This window comes from Oryctolagus cuniculus, chromosome 21 (genome assembly GCF_051225735.1).
Source record: "Oryctolagus cuniculus isolate XC-2025 breed Fujian yellow rabbit chromosome 21, ASM5122573v1, whole genome shotgun sequence".
Lineage (NCBI taxonomy): Eukaryota > Metazoa > Chordata > Mammalia > Lagomorpha > Leporidae > Oryctolagus > Oryctolagus cuniculus.
This window is the reverse complement of record NC_142887.1, coordinates 20,547,215-20,563,934: the sequence shown is the minus strand read 5'-3', so window position 1 is coordinate 20,563,934 and position 16,720 is coordinate 20,547,215. Positions and strand designations below refer to the sequence as shown.

At 47.9% G+C, this 16,720-nt stretch overlaps 2 protein-coding genes and 1 long non-coding RNA gene across 4 annotated transcripts; 2 read left to right on the top strand and 1 right to left on the bottom strand.

Annotated features, from left to right (window-relative positions):
- Nucleotides 1–146: 146 nt before the first annotated feature.
- Nucleotides 147–11,425, bottom strand: GATC (glutamyl-tRNA amidotransferase subunit C). 2 transcript variants are annotated; one of them, XM_002719791.6, is made up of 4 exons: nucleotides 11,318–11,425; nucleotides 11,067–11,239; nucleotides 2,350–2,453; nucleotides 147–641 (listed from the first exon to the last, which is right to left on the bottom strand). In XM_002719791.6, exons 1-4 carry the CDS (start codon nucleotides 11,396–11,398, stop codon nucleotides 589–591), a joined length of 411 nt encoding a protein of 136 aa, XP_002719837.5. In that variant the 5' UTR covers nucleotides 11,399–11,425; the 3' UTR covers nucleotides 147–588. The 2 variants fall into 2 exon arrangements, with proteins under 2 accessions (XP_002719837.5, XP_089179416.1); XM_089323290.1 differs by lacking the exon at nucleotides 2,350–2,453.
- Nucleotides 2,512–3,463, top strand: LOC149119849 (uncharacterized). Its single transcript, XR_016227248.1, has 2 exons — nucleotides 2,512–2,648; nucleotides 3,294–3,463. It is a non-coding gene; the product is annotated as an uncharacterized LOC149119849 (long non-coding RNA).
- A 55-nt stretch (nucleotides 11,426–11,480) lies between the features above and the next one.
- On the top strand, nucleotides 11,481–15,256 carry TRIAP1 (TP53 regulated inhibitor of apoptosis 1). Its single transcript, XM_017349516.4, has 2 exons — nucleotides 11,481–11,651; nucleotides 14,370–15,256. Exons 1-2 carry the CDS (start codon nucleotides 11,505–11,507, stop codon nucleotides 14,451–14,453), a joined length of 231 nt encoding a protein of 76 aa, XP_017205005.1. The 5' UTR covers nucleotides 11,481–11,504; the 3' UTR covers nucleotides 14,454–15,256.
- Nucleotides 15,257–16,720: the final 1,464 nt, after the last annotated feature.

Genomic DNA, 16,720 nt, shown 5'->3' with positions numbered 1-16,720 from the left:
GGCCCAGAGCTTTTTTTGTAGAATCACTTTGTGGGATGGCAGATGGTTCTAGGGTAGGAGTTCCCAAGCTGTAGTCTATTTTGAATTCTCTTCAGACCTTAGCAGAAAGTTAGCTCTGTGCTTGGAACAAAGCAGGTACCCACAAGCAAATTCAAGTTATGTTTAATAGAGATACAGCTGCTTGAGTCCACAGAAACAGCAGTGAAAATGACAGTTGAGATTGTCACACAGTGGTCAAGTGCTCTGCCTTCCAGTTACTTAAACAGAAAAGCTACTTATGCAGTTTGGTAGACAGTCTTTTTAGAGGGAGATAAGGGAGAATAATGTTTTCCATACTGAACAGGCCTCTAAGTGAAATACTCGATCCATTTCCTTGGAAGCTTTTGCTCTTTTACTTCCATTAGCACCAGGAACTCATTGCTTCATTTTTGCTAGGTCTTTTCCAATTCCATCTTCAGAAGAGTTGATTAAGAAATGTATCCATTTTTTTCAGGTGACTGAAGGAAATGGGAACATTAGTGTTTACAATAAAATTCCATCATTGTGCTTCCACATGTTCGCAGGGTGCTCCCTTCCCAAAATAGCTGATCAGTTGTGTGGGAAGGACTCTTGTTCATCCAGCTTTGGCAAAGGGATATTACCTGATTGAAAACAGCAACAAGAGAGAAAGTTATAGCTGAGCCTGCTACCTAACTGGCTCAAGGAAGCTAACAAATCACTTGGTCAGTCTGGAAAATAAGCAGTTAATAAGGGTAGATAGTATCCTGTTTTTCTAACTTAATCCCAATCATAAGTGAAGGCAAGTCAATGCATATTATTAAAAAAAAAAAGTGGGCCAGCGCCGTGGCTCAATAGGCTAATCCTCCGCCTTGTGGCGCCAGCACACCGGGTTCTAGTCCTGGTCGGGGCGCCGGATTCTGTCCCGGTTGCTCCTCTTCCAGGCCAGCTCTCTGCTATGGCCAGGGAGTGCAGTGGAGGATGGCCCAAGTGCTTGGGCCCTGCACCCCATGGGAGACCAGGAAAAGCACCTGGCTCCTGGCTTCGGATCAGTGCGGTGCGCCAGCCGCAGTGCACCGGCTGCGGCGGCCATTGGAGGGTGAACCAACGGCAAAAGGAAGACCTTTCTCTGTCTTTCTCTCTCACTGTCCACTCTGCCTGTCAAAAATTAAAAAAATAAAAAATTTTAAAAAAAGTGTAGACAGGTTAATTAGCCGGGTATATGCAGATAAGAGTGGAAGGAAAAACCACTACTACGTTTGTTTCAAGAAGCAAAGTCTGAAGCAAGGTTCTGTTTGGGAGATAGAATGTATGTATGAAGCAGCAATAATCAGGCCCTGAGATGGAGAGATCATCAAATCTTATTTCTCTCGACAGTTTACAGGTCAGTCAGCCATGCTTACAAGAGTTTAGCTCAGGGATAGAGAACATGTGTTGTTTCCTTGCCAAGGCAACTGCATGTGGAATTTGAAGTCCAGTAGATCTGTAGTAATTTTTAAGTTGATAATGTTGTATGGCCCGTGAATGATGTTATAAATCCAAATGGCTCTTGGCAGAAAAAGGTTCCTTACCCCAGTTTAGCTCAACAGTTTGCCAGCTTTGCTTCCTATCCTTCCTTCAATCAGAGCTTTCCTTTAACTCGTTGGTCTTGGGGAAGAGTTGGTGTTTTAGGTGGAGGTTCTTGCCCAGGGGATAGCCTGAACTGGAAGCTGGCATTTGGAAAGCAGTTTTCTGGAGTGCTTTGGTAGTCCTAGTCCCAAATGCCAGAGGGTACAGCCGCTCTGAATGCTCACCCCTCTGCAGAGGAGATAGCAACAGTCAGCCTACCCAAGTACTGGGTTTTACCATTGGCCCAGTTATTTTAAGGCTTCCATTTAAAATATCCCAAAGAGGCAAGCAGTGCAGAGCCATACTAGCTCACAGGCTGCTTTATTTGGCCTGCATGGCATCTTGTAAAATTTTTGAATTGGTTGTCAACAGTGAAAATGTGGGAAGTATCACACAAAAATGCCAGGTATCCAGGCAGTCTGGGAAAACGGGGTCACTTTCTCCCTGGCACAAAATAAGAAGCCCTGAATGCAGGTAGAGCTTTGGGCAGAGCTTGAGCTCAGATCTGCCCCCCACTGTGCCTCCCCACCCCCAGTGCCATTTTGTACATTCTTGTTACCAGCTGGGGTCTAGAGGTGAGTATAACCCGGGTACTCTACTGCCACTTTCATGCCACCATCTGTATGCATTTTGTCCTTCTCAAAATGCCTTCACATAGCATCTTTGGTCCTCACAGTTCCTACTTCATTCCTTAGGTCACTGTGAGACTATCTGGACTGGTAAACCACTCTGGGCAACACGTACCTGGGGGGGCCACAAAATACTCCTCCACGACGCGATGGGAGTTTTGTAGTAGTTCTTCAGCACAGTTGCCTTCTACTACATTGTCGGATCTCAAGTATAGACATCTACAAAGCCAGAAGCTCAAGGTTACCTTCTCAGACAGCGGGGATTCTAGGGATTGGTGGAGAGGGTCAAGAATGGGAGAACGGGGAGCATCATGTTCTTGAGTTATGGTCACTGCTCAGAGATAGAGAAGCTGTGGTCAGCAGTAGACCAAACAACCGTCTACAGTTTATAGATTGTCCTGGCAACCCAGTGAGGTAAGTGGTAATTATTCCTTGGAATTGATATGTTTAACAAATATTTTTGGGTGATCACTATGGGCAAGTTACTTTTGGCAGAAACAGGTATAAAGGTAATTATAGTACTGTATATTAAATCTAACAGAAGCAAAGCCTGCCAAGGGAATAGTAGGGTACCTGGCCAGCCTGGGTGAAGAGCATCTGTTTAGAACAGAGGGTGGTAGTGCTAAAGGATGGGAAACAGACCTCCTGGCAGGTGCAGCAGGAACCACTGTAAACAGAGGCAGGCCAGAAGTTGGGCAAGCCGTAGGTTGGCTTGCCCAGGGTAGAAAAGGAAGCTAGAAGCCTAAGCAGAGATGGGAGGGACACTGGCTCATAAGGACAGCACTGGGATCTAAGCTCATTTTTCACTAAGCTGCTTTTTTCACTCCAGCCATCTGAGTTGATACAGAAGTACCTGCCGTTGGGCAAGAATGTGGCAGACGTGGCTTAAATTGGGCTGGCATTGTGGTGTAGCAGGTTAAACCACCACCTGTGAAACCAGCATCCCATATGGAGACTGGTTTAAATCCTGGCTGCCCACTTCCAATGTAGCTTCCTACTAATGCTCCTGGGAAAGCAGCGGAAGGTGGCCCAAGTGCTTAGGCCCCTGCATCCATTTAGGAGACCTGGATAAAACTTGACTCCTGGCCCAGCTCTGGTCATTGCAGCCATTTGGGGAATGAACCAGCGGATGGAAGATTTTCTGTCTCTTCTTCTCCCTCACTCCCTCTCTCCCTCTCTTTGTAACGCTGCCTTTCAAATAAATAAATCTTAAAAAAAGAAAATAAAAAGGCTTCCATTGTTCTCTGAGCCTTGTGGCTTCACTCAAGGTACCCAGATGGCAAACTGGTAAAACCAACCAGGAGCTTGAACATATACATGAGGCTTCTTTGTTTAAAGGAATAAAGATTGCTGATGAGAGGTCTCAGCCTGCTTCCCAATACTGCAGCTACAATACCAGCAGTCTCCTAAACAGTGATCTGGGAGCAGCCACTCCTGCTTTGAGTGGGGCACAGGCTGAAGCTAGTCCTAATGGGGTTTGAGTTGTGTCCCAAAGGGGCAAGAATGTGACATGAACATCTGGACAAAGGTCGCACATGACCTTTCTCACAAGATTCTTTTTAGGAAAGGACTAGTTCTCCTTTTTGTGGCCCCCATCTCAGAACTAGACACAATAAATACCATATAAAGGGAGAAGAGCTGGAGGCCATTCTAGGATATGGCACTGTCTTAACTGTGGCCTTGAATAAGTGATCTTTCTAGACCTTAAATCAGGGTTAGGGTAGGTGTTAAGCCTAACAACGTCCGCATGAGAGTAGCTGTGCACAGTTTCTGGTTTCTGACTTCATAATGTAGACCCTGGGAGGCAGCAGTGATAATCCTAGTAATTGGGTTCCTGACTGCTGGCTTTGACCCATCCTAACAGTGCCCCTTGCAGGTGTTTGGGGGCAGGGAATGAGCAGATGGGACCTGTGTCTTTTGTGCCTCTCAAAAATTTTTTTAAGAAGTGAGTTGCATCAATTTTTTTAACCACACAGGCATTACACATTAATTTAAGAAAACTTGGAGAATAAAATTAAAATCCTAATTGTGCCATTCAGTGGTAACCACTAGATTCAATTTTTTTTTTTTTTTTTTGGACTAACAAAATGGCTAGGAGCTCAAGCTGAATTCAAATCTCAGTATATTCTTACTGATTGTTTCACTTTCAGTGGGAAGATTTAAGTGAAATGATAATTTAAAAAGTAAGGTCTGATGATGCTGGGCCTGCATTCTTACGGCAGTAAGGTAGGTGCTGAGTGGTGCCTGCACCCCTGTATACCTCTGTTCCCATCAGTCTTTCAAAACGAGATGCTCTTGACCTGCTTAGCATTTGATTCTAACAAAGTAATCTTTCTCTACTGCTAACAGGGTTAAGAGCTACTTCCCATAGATCTGAGAGCAATTGATTTACTCACTTATTGAGTATTGAACTTCCTATATAAGTGAAATTTCCAGAAAAACAAAATTCGTCCCTTTAAATCCCACACATTTTTGTTTAATTACTGATTATAAAGGTGTGCTTCCTAGAATAGACCCCTGCCTCCGTTTTCTTCATTGGGTTGCTGAACCTAGGGTCTCTGACACACTAAGCAGACCCCTCACTTGGCCAGCTGCTTACCCTTCCTGGGCTTGAGAATCATGTACAAGACAAACAGGACCAGATGAGCTCTCCAGGTCCAGGGCAGATTGACTAAATTCTGCCTCACCTGTCGTCTTCAGTGAAGATCCTATAAGAGAAGATACCCCAGTTCTCCCAAGATACCTGTTTTGATAGTCAATCTTTCTTCTATGCATTGGAACTAATCTGTGCAATTGGGAGAATTAAAAATATTTCCGAGACTGTTCATGCTTCAAATGAGGAAGCCTGTGAGCTGGAACTCCTTGCATGCCAAAGCTCACATACAACTCCCTTAAGCCAGTAATTGGGAAATACTACTTTTTAAAAAGGCACACAGAGTGCCATGGCAGCAGGAAGATAGAATGACTTGGTGCGTGGTGCTGTCAGCCCTTGGACTGGGTGATGGACAGTTCTACCACTGCTTTTGTTCTTGCCTCTTCCCTGGTAGCTGACTGGCAGGAGTAGCTTCTGTGGGCAGGTTCCCCTTCCAGCCTTTTCCCTGCATACTAAGTGAATCAAACTGTAATATGAATTCATCAGTTTGGTTGTATGTTTTTGGTTTAAGGCTCTGGGACACCCTGAGCATTCAAGTATGTAGCTGCAGAGATGCCGTAAACAAAGTCTGGGCCGGCGGGGTGGTGTAACGGGTTCAGCCGCCGCCTGTGTTGCTGGCATCCCAAATGAGTGCCAGTTCATGTCCCGCTGCTCCATTTCTGGTCCAGCTCCCTGCTAATGTGCCTGGTGGAAAACGTCCCAAGTGCTTGGGCCTCTGCACTTACGTAGGAGACCCGGATAAAATTCCAGGAGCCTGGCTTTGGTCGGGCCCAGCCCTGGCTGTTGTGGCCATTAAGAGTGTGAACCAGTGGATGGAAGATCTCTGGCTTTGTCTCTTTGTCTCTGCCTTCTCTAACTCTGGCTTGCAGACAAAGTCAGTCTCTGGATTGAGATGAAAGAGCAGTTTCTAGAGGATGATATTAATAGGCATAGCTAGAGCAGCACTTGAGAGCAGACTATGGGTCCCAAATCCTGGTTTAGCTTCCTACTACTTGTGAAAGGTTAGCCATGTTATGTACACTTTCTGTGCTCCAGTTTCTCCCATAAAATGTACATTTACCTTCCAGGGTTGTATTTGATAACTTTGATAATATATATAAATTTTTAGTTCCTGGCATGTAAGCATGCTATTTTTTTTTAATGCTTTCTATCAAGCCAAATGATGTTACTCATGTACAGATTTCTATTATGTCTGTTGCTCAAAACTATTTAATACCTGTCTTCACTTTATCTGAGTTCATTCCAAATTCTGAGAGGTAGTATGTTCAAAACATTAAAATCCTAGGGTTGGCATTGTAGTGTAAAGCTGCTGCCTACTATCCATTTGGGCACCAGTTCAAGTCCCGGCTGCTCTACTTCTGATCTAGCTCCCTACTAAAGGCCTGGGAATAGCAGTAAAGGATCACCCAAGTACCTGGGCCCCTGCCACTCATGTCGGAAACCTGGATAAAGCTCCTGGTTCCTGGCTTTGGCCTGGGCTGGCCCAGCTGTTGTGGCCATCTGGGGAGTGAACAAATGGATGGAAGATACCTGTGTGTCTCTTCCTCTCTTTCTGTAACCCTTGCCTTTCAAGTAAATAAATAAATCTTAAAAAAAAAAAAAAACACTAAAATCCTACTAATGTCATATTAAAATTATTAATGGGGGCTGGTGTTGTGGCACAGAGTTAGGCTGTGCAACACTAATGTCCCATATTGCAAAGTTCTGGCTGCTCTGCTTCCAATCCAGCTTTCTGCTAATGTGCCTGGGAAAGCAGCAGATGATGGCCCAGTTTGGGCTCCTGCCACCCACATGGGGGATCAACCAGGATGGAATTCCTAGTTCCTGGTTTAGGCCTGGCACAGAACTGACTATTGTGGCCACTTAGGGAGAACCAGTGGATAGAAGATATTTCTATCCCTCTCTTGCTCTGCTTTCAAATAAATCTTTAAAAACCCTGCCACTTTGAATGCCTACATGCCACTAATCTAGCTTACTATTAGCACCACACTCTAACCAACTGAGCTAACCAGCCAGCTCCGTTAGCTTACTATTAATACATCCCAAGAGTCAGCAAATGATGGCCCAAGTGCTTGGGTTCCTGTCACCCACATGGGAGACCTGGATGGAGTTCGGGGCTCTTGACTATGGCTTTTTAGGACATTTGGGGAGTGAACCAGCAGATGCAAGGTCAATTGATCTCTATCTCTGCCTTTCAAATAGATGAAAATAAATTCGCATTAAAAAAAGAAAAACTGAATGTGAATTACTAACACAAACTGGTTTTCTAATATACAGAAGGTGCAAATCACTGAATGCCAAGTTGAGATCCCAGCTAGTAGATCCAGATCCCTCATCTTTTTCACAAATTCCCTTTGTATTTTTTTTTAATTATTCATTTATTTAAAAGGCAGAGTTACAGAGAGGCAGAGAGAGAGAGAGAGAGACTTCTATCCACTGGTTCACTCCCTAAATGGCTGCAACTGGGTCGGTCTTTTGGGAGCCAGGAGCTGTTTCTGGGTCTCCCATGCGAGTGCAAGGGCCTAAGCACTTGGGCCATCTTCTACTGCTTTCCCAGGCCATAGCAGAGAGCTAGATCAGAAGTAGAACAGCCAAGACTCAAACTGGTGCCCATACAGGATGCTGGCGCTCCAGGTGGTGGCTTTACCTGCTACATCAGTGTCAGCCCCTCCCTCTGTAATTTTTAAAAATTTACTCATTTGAAAGGCACAGTTAGAGATGTCTTCCATCTGCTGGTTGACTCCCCAAATGGCTGCAAACTCAGGTATGGGCCAAGCCGAAGCTAGGAGCTTCATCTGGGTTTCCCACCTGGGTGCAGGGACCCAAGGACTTGGGCCATCTTCCACTGCCCTCCCAAGCACATTAGCAGGGAGCTGGATTGGCAGTGCAGCAGCTAGGACTCGAACCAGCACCCACCTGAGATGCTGATGTTGCAGCTGGCAGCTTAACCCACTAAGCCACAACACTGGCCCCTGATTTTATTTCTTTATAGTTACCCTCTAGGTGATGGAAGATTCTGACTCCTCTTCAGGCTTCTGTTCCTTCCTTTCCCAAAGATACTAATAAAGAACAGTCTTTCAGTAAATGTTTACTGAGTATCTATTTGGTGTTACACATTGCAAACATGAGCAGAAATAGACATGCTCCCAAGAACACAGATGAACAGGAGAGGAGCAGAGAAATCAGGTGTCACTCAAATAGATGTGTGAATAGGTGTATTGTACTTACTGAATACCATGAAGAGTCACATGTCCTGAAAGAACCTAATTCAGTACAATGAAGGGGCCAGCAATGTGGTGCACCAGGTTAAGCCACCTGCGATGCTGGCATCCCATATCAGGAGCCCCAGTAGAATCCTGGTTGCTGCCCTTCCCATCTAGTTAACTGCTAATGTACTTGTGAAGGCAGCAGGAAATGAACCAAGTGCTTGGGCCCTTGCTGTCCACGTGGGAGACTAGGATGGAGCTCCTGGCTTCCACCTGGCCCAGCCCTGGCCGTTGTGGCCATATTTGAGAAGTGAATCAGCAGATGGAAGATCTCTCTCTTTTCAAATCTTGAGAAAAAAAAAAAAGACTTCTTAAGGAGGTGGCATTTGAAATTTGAAGTAGACAAAAAGAGGAGTGGTGGGAGTGAAGGCCAGGCCGGAATTCTAGGAAGGAGAGCGCATGAAGAACTGAAAGGCTAGGTTTGATGACTCCCTGCAGGCTCCATTGATGCTGTCTTCACCCTAAGGAGCAGTGTGAAACCTCCAGGACGCAGGCCACAGAATGAAAATCAGATTCCCATTTTGAAGTGCAGTGTAATAGCAGATTCACTGCCCCGGCCAGACCCGAGTGCCAGATTGCAAGGAAGAAGAAAGGTTGGAAGAAAGCGTGGCAGTTAGGAAGCCAAGACTCACACAAAGAATGTAGTCGCAGATCGTCTGGCTGGGCCTGTTCACTAGCCAAAGGCAGCGAATCTTCCTTGCGTCCACTTGCAGTTAGGACTGCTTTTGTCTATTATTTCTACCAAGAAAAGGCTAGGATAGTTGTCAACTGTCCCTATGATTATGAGCTATGTAGTAGTTGACTTTATAACAAATTACCAGAGACAGGCTGCTTTATAGACAAAGTTTATTTTGGTTTATGGGCCTGAGGTTCACAGTCCAGGATCAGGTGGGTCCCCAGTTCAGCAGCTATGTCTGTGTTGATCTGATTTGTCTGACCCTTTACAAGGCCACCAGGACTCCAGTCAGGGCTCCATCCTAATGACCTAACTTAATCACCCAGGGCCCCGCCACCCAGCACCATAATTGAGTTAAGTTTCTGCTCAGTTCTGTTAAGTGTTTGGGGACTAACATCCGGCCTGACTCTGGGGGAGGGAGCACAGCAAGTCACCCATCCTCCTGTCCAAGCAGCTGTAGCCCCCGACAGCAAATCAAGTGTGCTGCTGGGAAGCAGCTTTCCCCAGGAAGGCGCTTCCTTTCAAATTAAGATCTGGCAGCAGTTGGTAGAGGTGGGCGGAAACCGCTCCTGCTGTTCACAGCTGCTTTGTCAGCAAGTCACCTGTCCCCACTGCATGACACTGCGCTACTTCACTCACTGATACTGCTGCTCTCAGGCACATTATGTGTGGGGGCCGGCGCTGTGGTGTAGCAGGTAAAGCCACCGCCTGCAATGCTGGCATCCCATGTGGGAGTCCCAGCTGCTGCACTTCCGATCCAACTCCCTGCTATTGTGCCTGGGAAAGCAGTAGAAGACAGCCCAAGTGCTTGAGCCCCTGCACCTGGAAGAGGCTCCTGCTCCTGGCTTTGGATCAGCCCAGCTCCGGCCATTGCGGCCATCTGGGGAGTGAACCAGGAGTGAGTGAACCCTCTCTCTCCCTCCCTCCCTCTCTCTGCCTCTGCTTATCTGTAACTCTTTCAAGTAAATAAATATATCTTCAACAAAAACAAAGTTTCCTTAACATTCCCATGAATTAATCATTTTGTGAATTTCTTGCATTTGCTTCTGGGGAACACAACTTAATTATACACCAGCAGATGTAGACTACACATATGGTATGAACAGTGCTGATTTCTACACTTGATCTTAGCCAAAAGGCCAAGAAGCAATGTGTACTGGGTTTTTAAAAGGATTTATTATCTATTTCAAAGACAGATATTACTTATTTCAAAGAGACAGGGAGAGAGAGCTTCCATCTGCTGGTCCACTCCTCAAACAGCCACAACAGCCAGGGCTGGGCCAGGCTGCAGCCAGGAGCCTGGAACTCCCGTCTGGGTCTCCTACGTGGGTGGCAGGGGCTCAAGTACTTGGGCCACCTTCTGCTGCCTTCCCATGCACGCTAGCAGGCAGCTGGGACTGGAAGTGTCACAAGCAGCGGCTTCACCTGCTGCACCACCACAAGGGCCCCAAAGAGTACTGCTCTAATGCTGCCTTTAAAAAAAAAATAGGCATGTCTCAGAGACTTCTCCATGGCAGCGTATATGATGCTATTTGTAGGCTGATACGCGATACACACAAATAACATGTAGTTGTTTCGTTATTTTTAAACTGCTGAATATTCCATTGTGGAAGTGTGTATTTGCCATTTGTTTAGGTTGTTTCTGGGTCCTGTTTTTCGTGTTCTGAAAGGTTTGCCATGGGCTTGTGCCTGCGTCTTGCTGCACTTTCACAGATACTTCCTTAGGGAATCAGTACATCAGAAAATGCATAAGATCTCGAGACAGCAAGCAGCTCAGTGAACTCACACTGTAATAATAACGACAACAAATCAACGCAGGAAACCCCCAACGAGACAGAGTTGGTGACTGGAAGGGGAGAGGGGATTCGGAGTGCCAGGGGGCCACTCTGAGGAGATAAGCCGAGGTCAAAGAGCCAAGGAAGGAGGAGCCAGCCGTGCAAACTCCGGAAGGCAGAATGCACAAATGAGAGCCGACCCGGCCGGTCGCGGAAGCAGTCGGGGAAGCCAGCCTAGTGGCAGCACAGTGTGTGAGACCCCAGGGGGAGGTGCCTCCACGGCGAGGAGCGGCCGTTCGGATTTTGCTCCCGCTTACGTTGGGCGGGCGCGGGGATTGTAAGCGGGAGTGACAGCATGCATAATGAACACATGTCGCTGTGAAACGGGGGCTCCAGCCGCCACCTGCAGCGGCCTGCGGGGGTGCCTCCGTCCAGGCCGGGGGGCCGCAGCCGCGAGCTTACCTGTCCTCCAGGACCGACTCCATGGGCTCCACGCCGTCCGTGTCCACCTGGCGCAGCCGGTCGGCGAAGGCGATGGCTTTCTCCAGCCGCGCTACGGCCTCCTGACTGCCGAAGTCCACGAGCGCTAGACGCTCCAGGTGCTCGATCACCTCGGCCGTCACCCGGCCACTTCCCTGGGGAATGAATCGGGGAGGGTGGGTCACACGGACGCGGCCCGCTCCGCCACCCGCCTAGACGTCCCGGGCCTTTACCTGAGCATCCGCCTTGGCGGTGAAAGCCCGGAACCCACCCAGGGGAGCCCGAAGGCCCAGCCGTACTGCCCGCGCCCACATGTCTCCCCTTCCCGGCACCCGTAGTGCGCCACCCGTAAGGCCGAGCGACGCGCTTAATGTGACGCCATCAGGGTGCGCCCCTGCCGCCTCCTTCGCAGCCATCGCCATGAACAGCGTTGGGGAGGCGTGTACAGACATGAAGCGCGAGTACGACCAGTGCTTCAATCGCTGGTTTGCTGAGAAGTTCCTCAAGGGGGACGGCTCTGGGGACCCGTGCACCGACCTCTTCAAGCGTTACCAGCAGTGCGTTCAGGTGAGCCGCCGACCCACGTCCCGTGCTCTCTGCCGTGGGCTCCGCCACATTGCTTACGTCTTGCCGTGGCTGGAACCGAGAGCGGGGATGAGGGCCGTAGTGAGGGCAGCGGCAGGAGCCCTCTCCCCGCCCATCAGCACCGAAGCCGCCTGGGTGCCTCGCTGAAAGGCCAAGTACATATTTTCGCAGTGTTTTGCTTTTTATAGAGCACAGTGACATCCTTTGGCTCGTTTGGTGCTTATTCCAAACTTACACAGTGGGCAGAGTTGTTCGTAATTTGTCCATGGCAAACGACACTCAGAATTAACGGGTTGGGCTGGAGCTGGGAACTCAGTGCAGGTCTCCCGGCTGGGACACAGGAACCCAGTTACTTGAACCATCACCGCTGCCTCTAGGGTCTGCATTGGAGCAAAACGAACCCGGGCACCCAGATAATGGGACGCGGTCGTCTTAGCAGCTTAGCCGCTTAGCCAAAACCTGACCCTCAACCAATATTGAGAGCGGCTGACAGCTCAGAGGGTTAGTCTTTCTCCAGCTTTTAGGCACTATGGAAGATCCCATCGTTTTGTTGTTAAAATTCTTTCTTTCTTTCTTTCTTTCTTTCTTTCTTTCTTTCTTTCTTTCTTTCTTTCTTTCTTTCTGGAAGATCCCATCGTTTTGTTGTTAAAATTCTTTCTTTCTTTCTTTCTTTCTTTCTTTCTTTCTTTCTTTTTATTTATTTATTTATTTTGGACAGGCAAAGTTAGTGAGAGACAGACAGAGAGAAAGGTCTGCCTTTTTCCGTTGTTTATTTTGGACAGGCAAAGTTAGTGAGAGAGAGACAGAGAGAAAGGTCTGCCTTTTTCCGTTGTTTCACCCCCCAAATTTATTTATTTATTTATTTATTTATTTTGGACAGGCAAAGTTAGTGAGAGAGAGACAGAAAGAAAGGTCTGCCTTTTTCCGTTGTTTATTTTGGACAGGCAAAGTTAGTGAGAGAGAGACAGAGAGAAAGGTCTGCCTTTTTCCGTTGTTTCACCCCCCAAGTGGCCGCTGCATACCTGGCGCACCGCGCTGATCCGATGGCAGGAGCCAGGTGCTTCTCCCATGCGGGTGCAGGGCCCAAGGACCTGGGCCATCCTCCACTGCACTCCCGGGCCACAGCAGAGAGCTGGCCTGGAAGAGGAGCAACCGGGACAGAATCCAGCGCCCCAACCGGGACTAGAACCCCGGGGTGCTGGCGCCGCAAGGCGGAGGATTAGCCTAGTGAGCCGCGGCGCCGGCGTAAAATCCTTTTCTTGGCCTATGTCTGTCTCAAGCAGTCCTTAGCCGCGGCTATGAAATTTTCATGCAGGCTCAGTGGATGTGGAACTGCTCTGAGTTACAGTAGCACTGAGCCAGGCCTTCCCAAGAGGGTAACCGAAGTCAACTTCACACTGACTGTGAGATGGTCGCTGTCTTTACCCGTTACTGACGAGGAAAGTGAGGTCGGCTCAAGGTCACAGCCAAGAAGTCCTGGCACCCATGTTTGTACCCATGTCTGTCACAAAGAAAAGGGGGAAGACTTGTCATTCAGGTTTCATTTTTGAATTTTAATGGCTTCTCACAACTCCTCTTTTAATTTCTCTGGTTTTACACTTGGTTGCTTCATAATAGAACTTCTGTCTGTTTAAAAGTGATCTGGATAAACAATAATATAAATGTGTGGTTTGGGGCAGGTGTTGTGGTGCAGCACGTTAAGCCACCGCTTGGGGCACCTTCATCCCATGGTGAAGTGCTGGCTGAGTCTGGGCTACCCACTTCAGATCCAGCGTCCTGCTTATGCAGCTGGGAATGCAGCAAATGATGGGCCAGTTACTGGGGTCCCTGCTACCCACCTGGGAGAGCTGGATGGAGCTCCTGGTTCGTGGCTTCAGCCTGGGCCAGCCCCAGCTGTTACAGGCATTTGGGAACCAGCAAATGGAAGATCTATCTCTGTGTGTCACATGCTATTCAAATAAATAAATAAATAAATGACCTGCAGCATGGTTGTGAATCCTGTTTATTTGGCAGAGAGAGGCACTCCGTCTGTTTGCTGACTCCCTAAATGTCTGCAACCTAGCCAAAGCCAGGAAGTGGTAACTCATTCTCTTCTCCGGGTGGCAGGCGCCCAATTACCTGAGCCATCGTTGTTGCCTCCTGAGATCTACGTTAGCAGGAAGCTGGAGTCAGAATCTAGAAATTGGAGATGAGAATCAAACCCAGGTACCCAGTGTGGGATGTGGGGACTCGGGCATCTTAGCTGCCAGGCAAAATGCCCACCCCATGGCTGAGTCTGTATAGCATAGTTTGATTTTAATTTAAGATTTATTTTATTTATTTGAAAAGACAGTTACACAGAGAGGTAGAGACAGAGAGAGTCTTCCATCCACTGGTTCACTTCCCACAGCTGCAGTGGCTGGAGCTGAGTTGATAGAGCCAGGAGCTTCTTCCAGGTCTCCCACGTGGGTGCAGGGTCCCAGGGATCTGGGCCATCCTCCACTGCTTTGCCAGGCACATTAGCAGGGAGCTGGATCAGAAGTGGAGCAGCCAGGACTCGAACCGGCACTTATTTGGGATGCCAGCACTGCAGGCAGTGGCTTTACCTGCTATGCCACAGCACCAGCCCTTGATTATACTTTTGTACCATCACATCTTGTTTACAAAGTTTGGTCTTTGAGCATCGTGTAGACCTTATAATGTGTTTTCTCCCCTCACCAGAAAGCAATAAAGGAGAAGGAGATTCCTATTGAAGGACTGGAGTTCATGGGCCATAGCAAAGAAAAGCCTGAAAACTCTTCTTGACCTTGACAGACACCTTGCAGTTGTAGCCCCTCCAATCAGGAAACTGAGGACCCTGGATGTGTCCACTGAGATTGTGAAGATGACCATTGGATTTGATGTGGTGGTTAGTTTTCTTCCTCACTTGTAAGAGGATGAACCACCCACCATTCTGCTTCGAGATGATCTCTCACTTGCTCTAGCATCTCGCAGGAACTCATTGTGCTGAGAGGAACAACTTCTTGGGACTATGGGTGCAATATTTGGTCTAGCGTTAGCTTTAAATATACCTTGCAGGTAAATAATGATAAACTAGCCAGGATGATCAAGGTTGCCTGACCTCTTGATTTTTGCTGCGAATGATATGACATACACTGTACTGGGGTCATTCTTCATCAAAGCAGTAGGCCCGGGTCTCTCTCTCTCTCTCAGGGAGCTAATGCTCTGACAAGGGGTCTGGGCACCATGGTTTGATCAGTGCTTTGGGAACAGAGGACCAGTTCCCTGCCTTAACAAAAGATGTCAGGTTCAGAGGTGAAACCTTCAGGAGTGTTGTGGTCATGGTTTTGGAGCTCATGCTGCACCTCAGAAATGCAGAACCTGCAGTCGCCATGAGAGAGGAGCCTGCACTGCAGGTTTGCTCTCACCAGCCCAGCATTCAGCCCGAGTCATTAAATTAAGCCAACTACAGGCCCTAAAAATGCCACATGCTGCTTCTGGTTCTGTAGGGGAAAAGGGTATTTGCTTTTTTTGGCCTTGTTTACCTGCCCTGCGCTGTAATGTCTGTGATCATGAAGATGGAATAAATTGTAACATTTAGTGTCTCATTACACGCCTGTGACCACACATAGCTCATACATACTCTGGGGAGGGTTTCTGTTTTATAATTTAAAGGTGAAGAAAAAGCAAAGAGTTGTCTAAACCAGGTGGTTTGGTATGGCAAATGGAACCCTCACTGATTTCTAAAATGTATTTCTGCAGTAGTCTTACCTTTGTACTATGAAACTTGATTTACAGAAGGCCTAAATTCTGTTGTCTTCTCTCTAGTTTACCAATTCCTACTTCACATGCAGCTGTCCAACTAGACCTTAATGTAATTTCAAAATATTCTACATATATAGTAAGGCCCATTCATTACTCAAGGATTATTTGGAACCCAGCAGTGGGAGCTCAGGTGGCAGGCTGAAGTCAAGTACATCTTTCCTAAACTCGGAGTGGCCACAACCAAAACAGCCCTACAGGGACATTACAAAGAGGCAGAGATTCCAGGATTATTCCTTACAGAATGTGGCTTGCATACCATTTCCACATACCTCACCTCTGCACTGCCAGTCAGAATACCTTGTAGCCTCGTGAAGCTTACCACAGAACTGACTTGCTGAGCCTTGACAGTAAACTGGCTCTAAGCCAACCACATTCTAACCCACTGATTGCCAGAACTGATTAAACATTCAGTTACCTAATGCTATTCTTATTTCTGTTACGTAGCTAACCTGCTTTTATGGCCACGTCTTGCCAAGATTAACATCCAAGATTCCTACTAGGAGAACTATTCTTTCTGATCGCTTCTCACCCATTTTGACTTCATTCTCCACAAAGTGCTTCCAACCACCCCAGCTACTGCAGTTTTCAGTTAGTTGCCTTTTCAGGGTGACTTTGTACCAACCACTGTTTCTCCCTAATGCTTTTGGCTACAAAATAGTTTTGAACACAGAAAAAAGCCAATGCTAAAGCAGAATTATGTCACTTTTTTTTTTTTTTTTTTTTTTTTGACAGGCAGAGTGGACAGTGAGAGAGAGAGACAGAGAGAAAGGTCTTCCTTTGCCGTTGGTTCACCCTCCAATGGCCGCCGCGGCCGGCGTGCTGCGGCCGGCGCACCGCGCTGATCCGATGGCAGGAGCCAGGAGCCAGGTGCTTTTCCTGGTCTCCCATGGGGTGCAGGGCCCAAGCACCTGGGCCATCCTCCACTGCACTCCCTGGCCACAGCAGAGGGCTGGCCTGGAAGAGGGGCAACCGGGACAGAATCCGGCGCCCCGACCGGGACTAGAACCCGGTGTGCCGGCGCCGCTAGGCGGAGGATTAGCCTATTGAGCCGCGGTGCCGGCCCACATTTTTTATTTCTCCAGAGGTCTCTGAACTTGCCGGCTGTCAGGGTGCTAAGAGCAGTCTTACCCCAAAGTAAGAACTTGACACTTGTGGAGGAAATTATCCAACAGCAGGGAGGATTCTGCAGCTGGTGGGCGGGGACAGCAGCTGAGGCCCAGGGACAGCACCTCTAAGGATCACAGGTA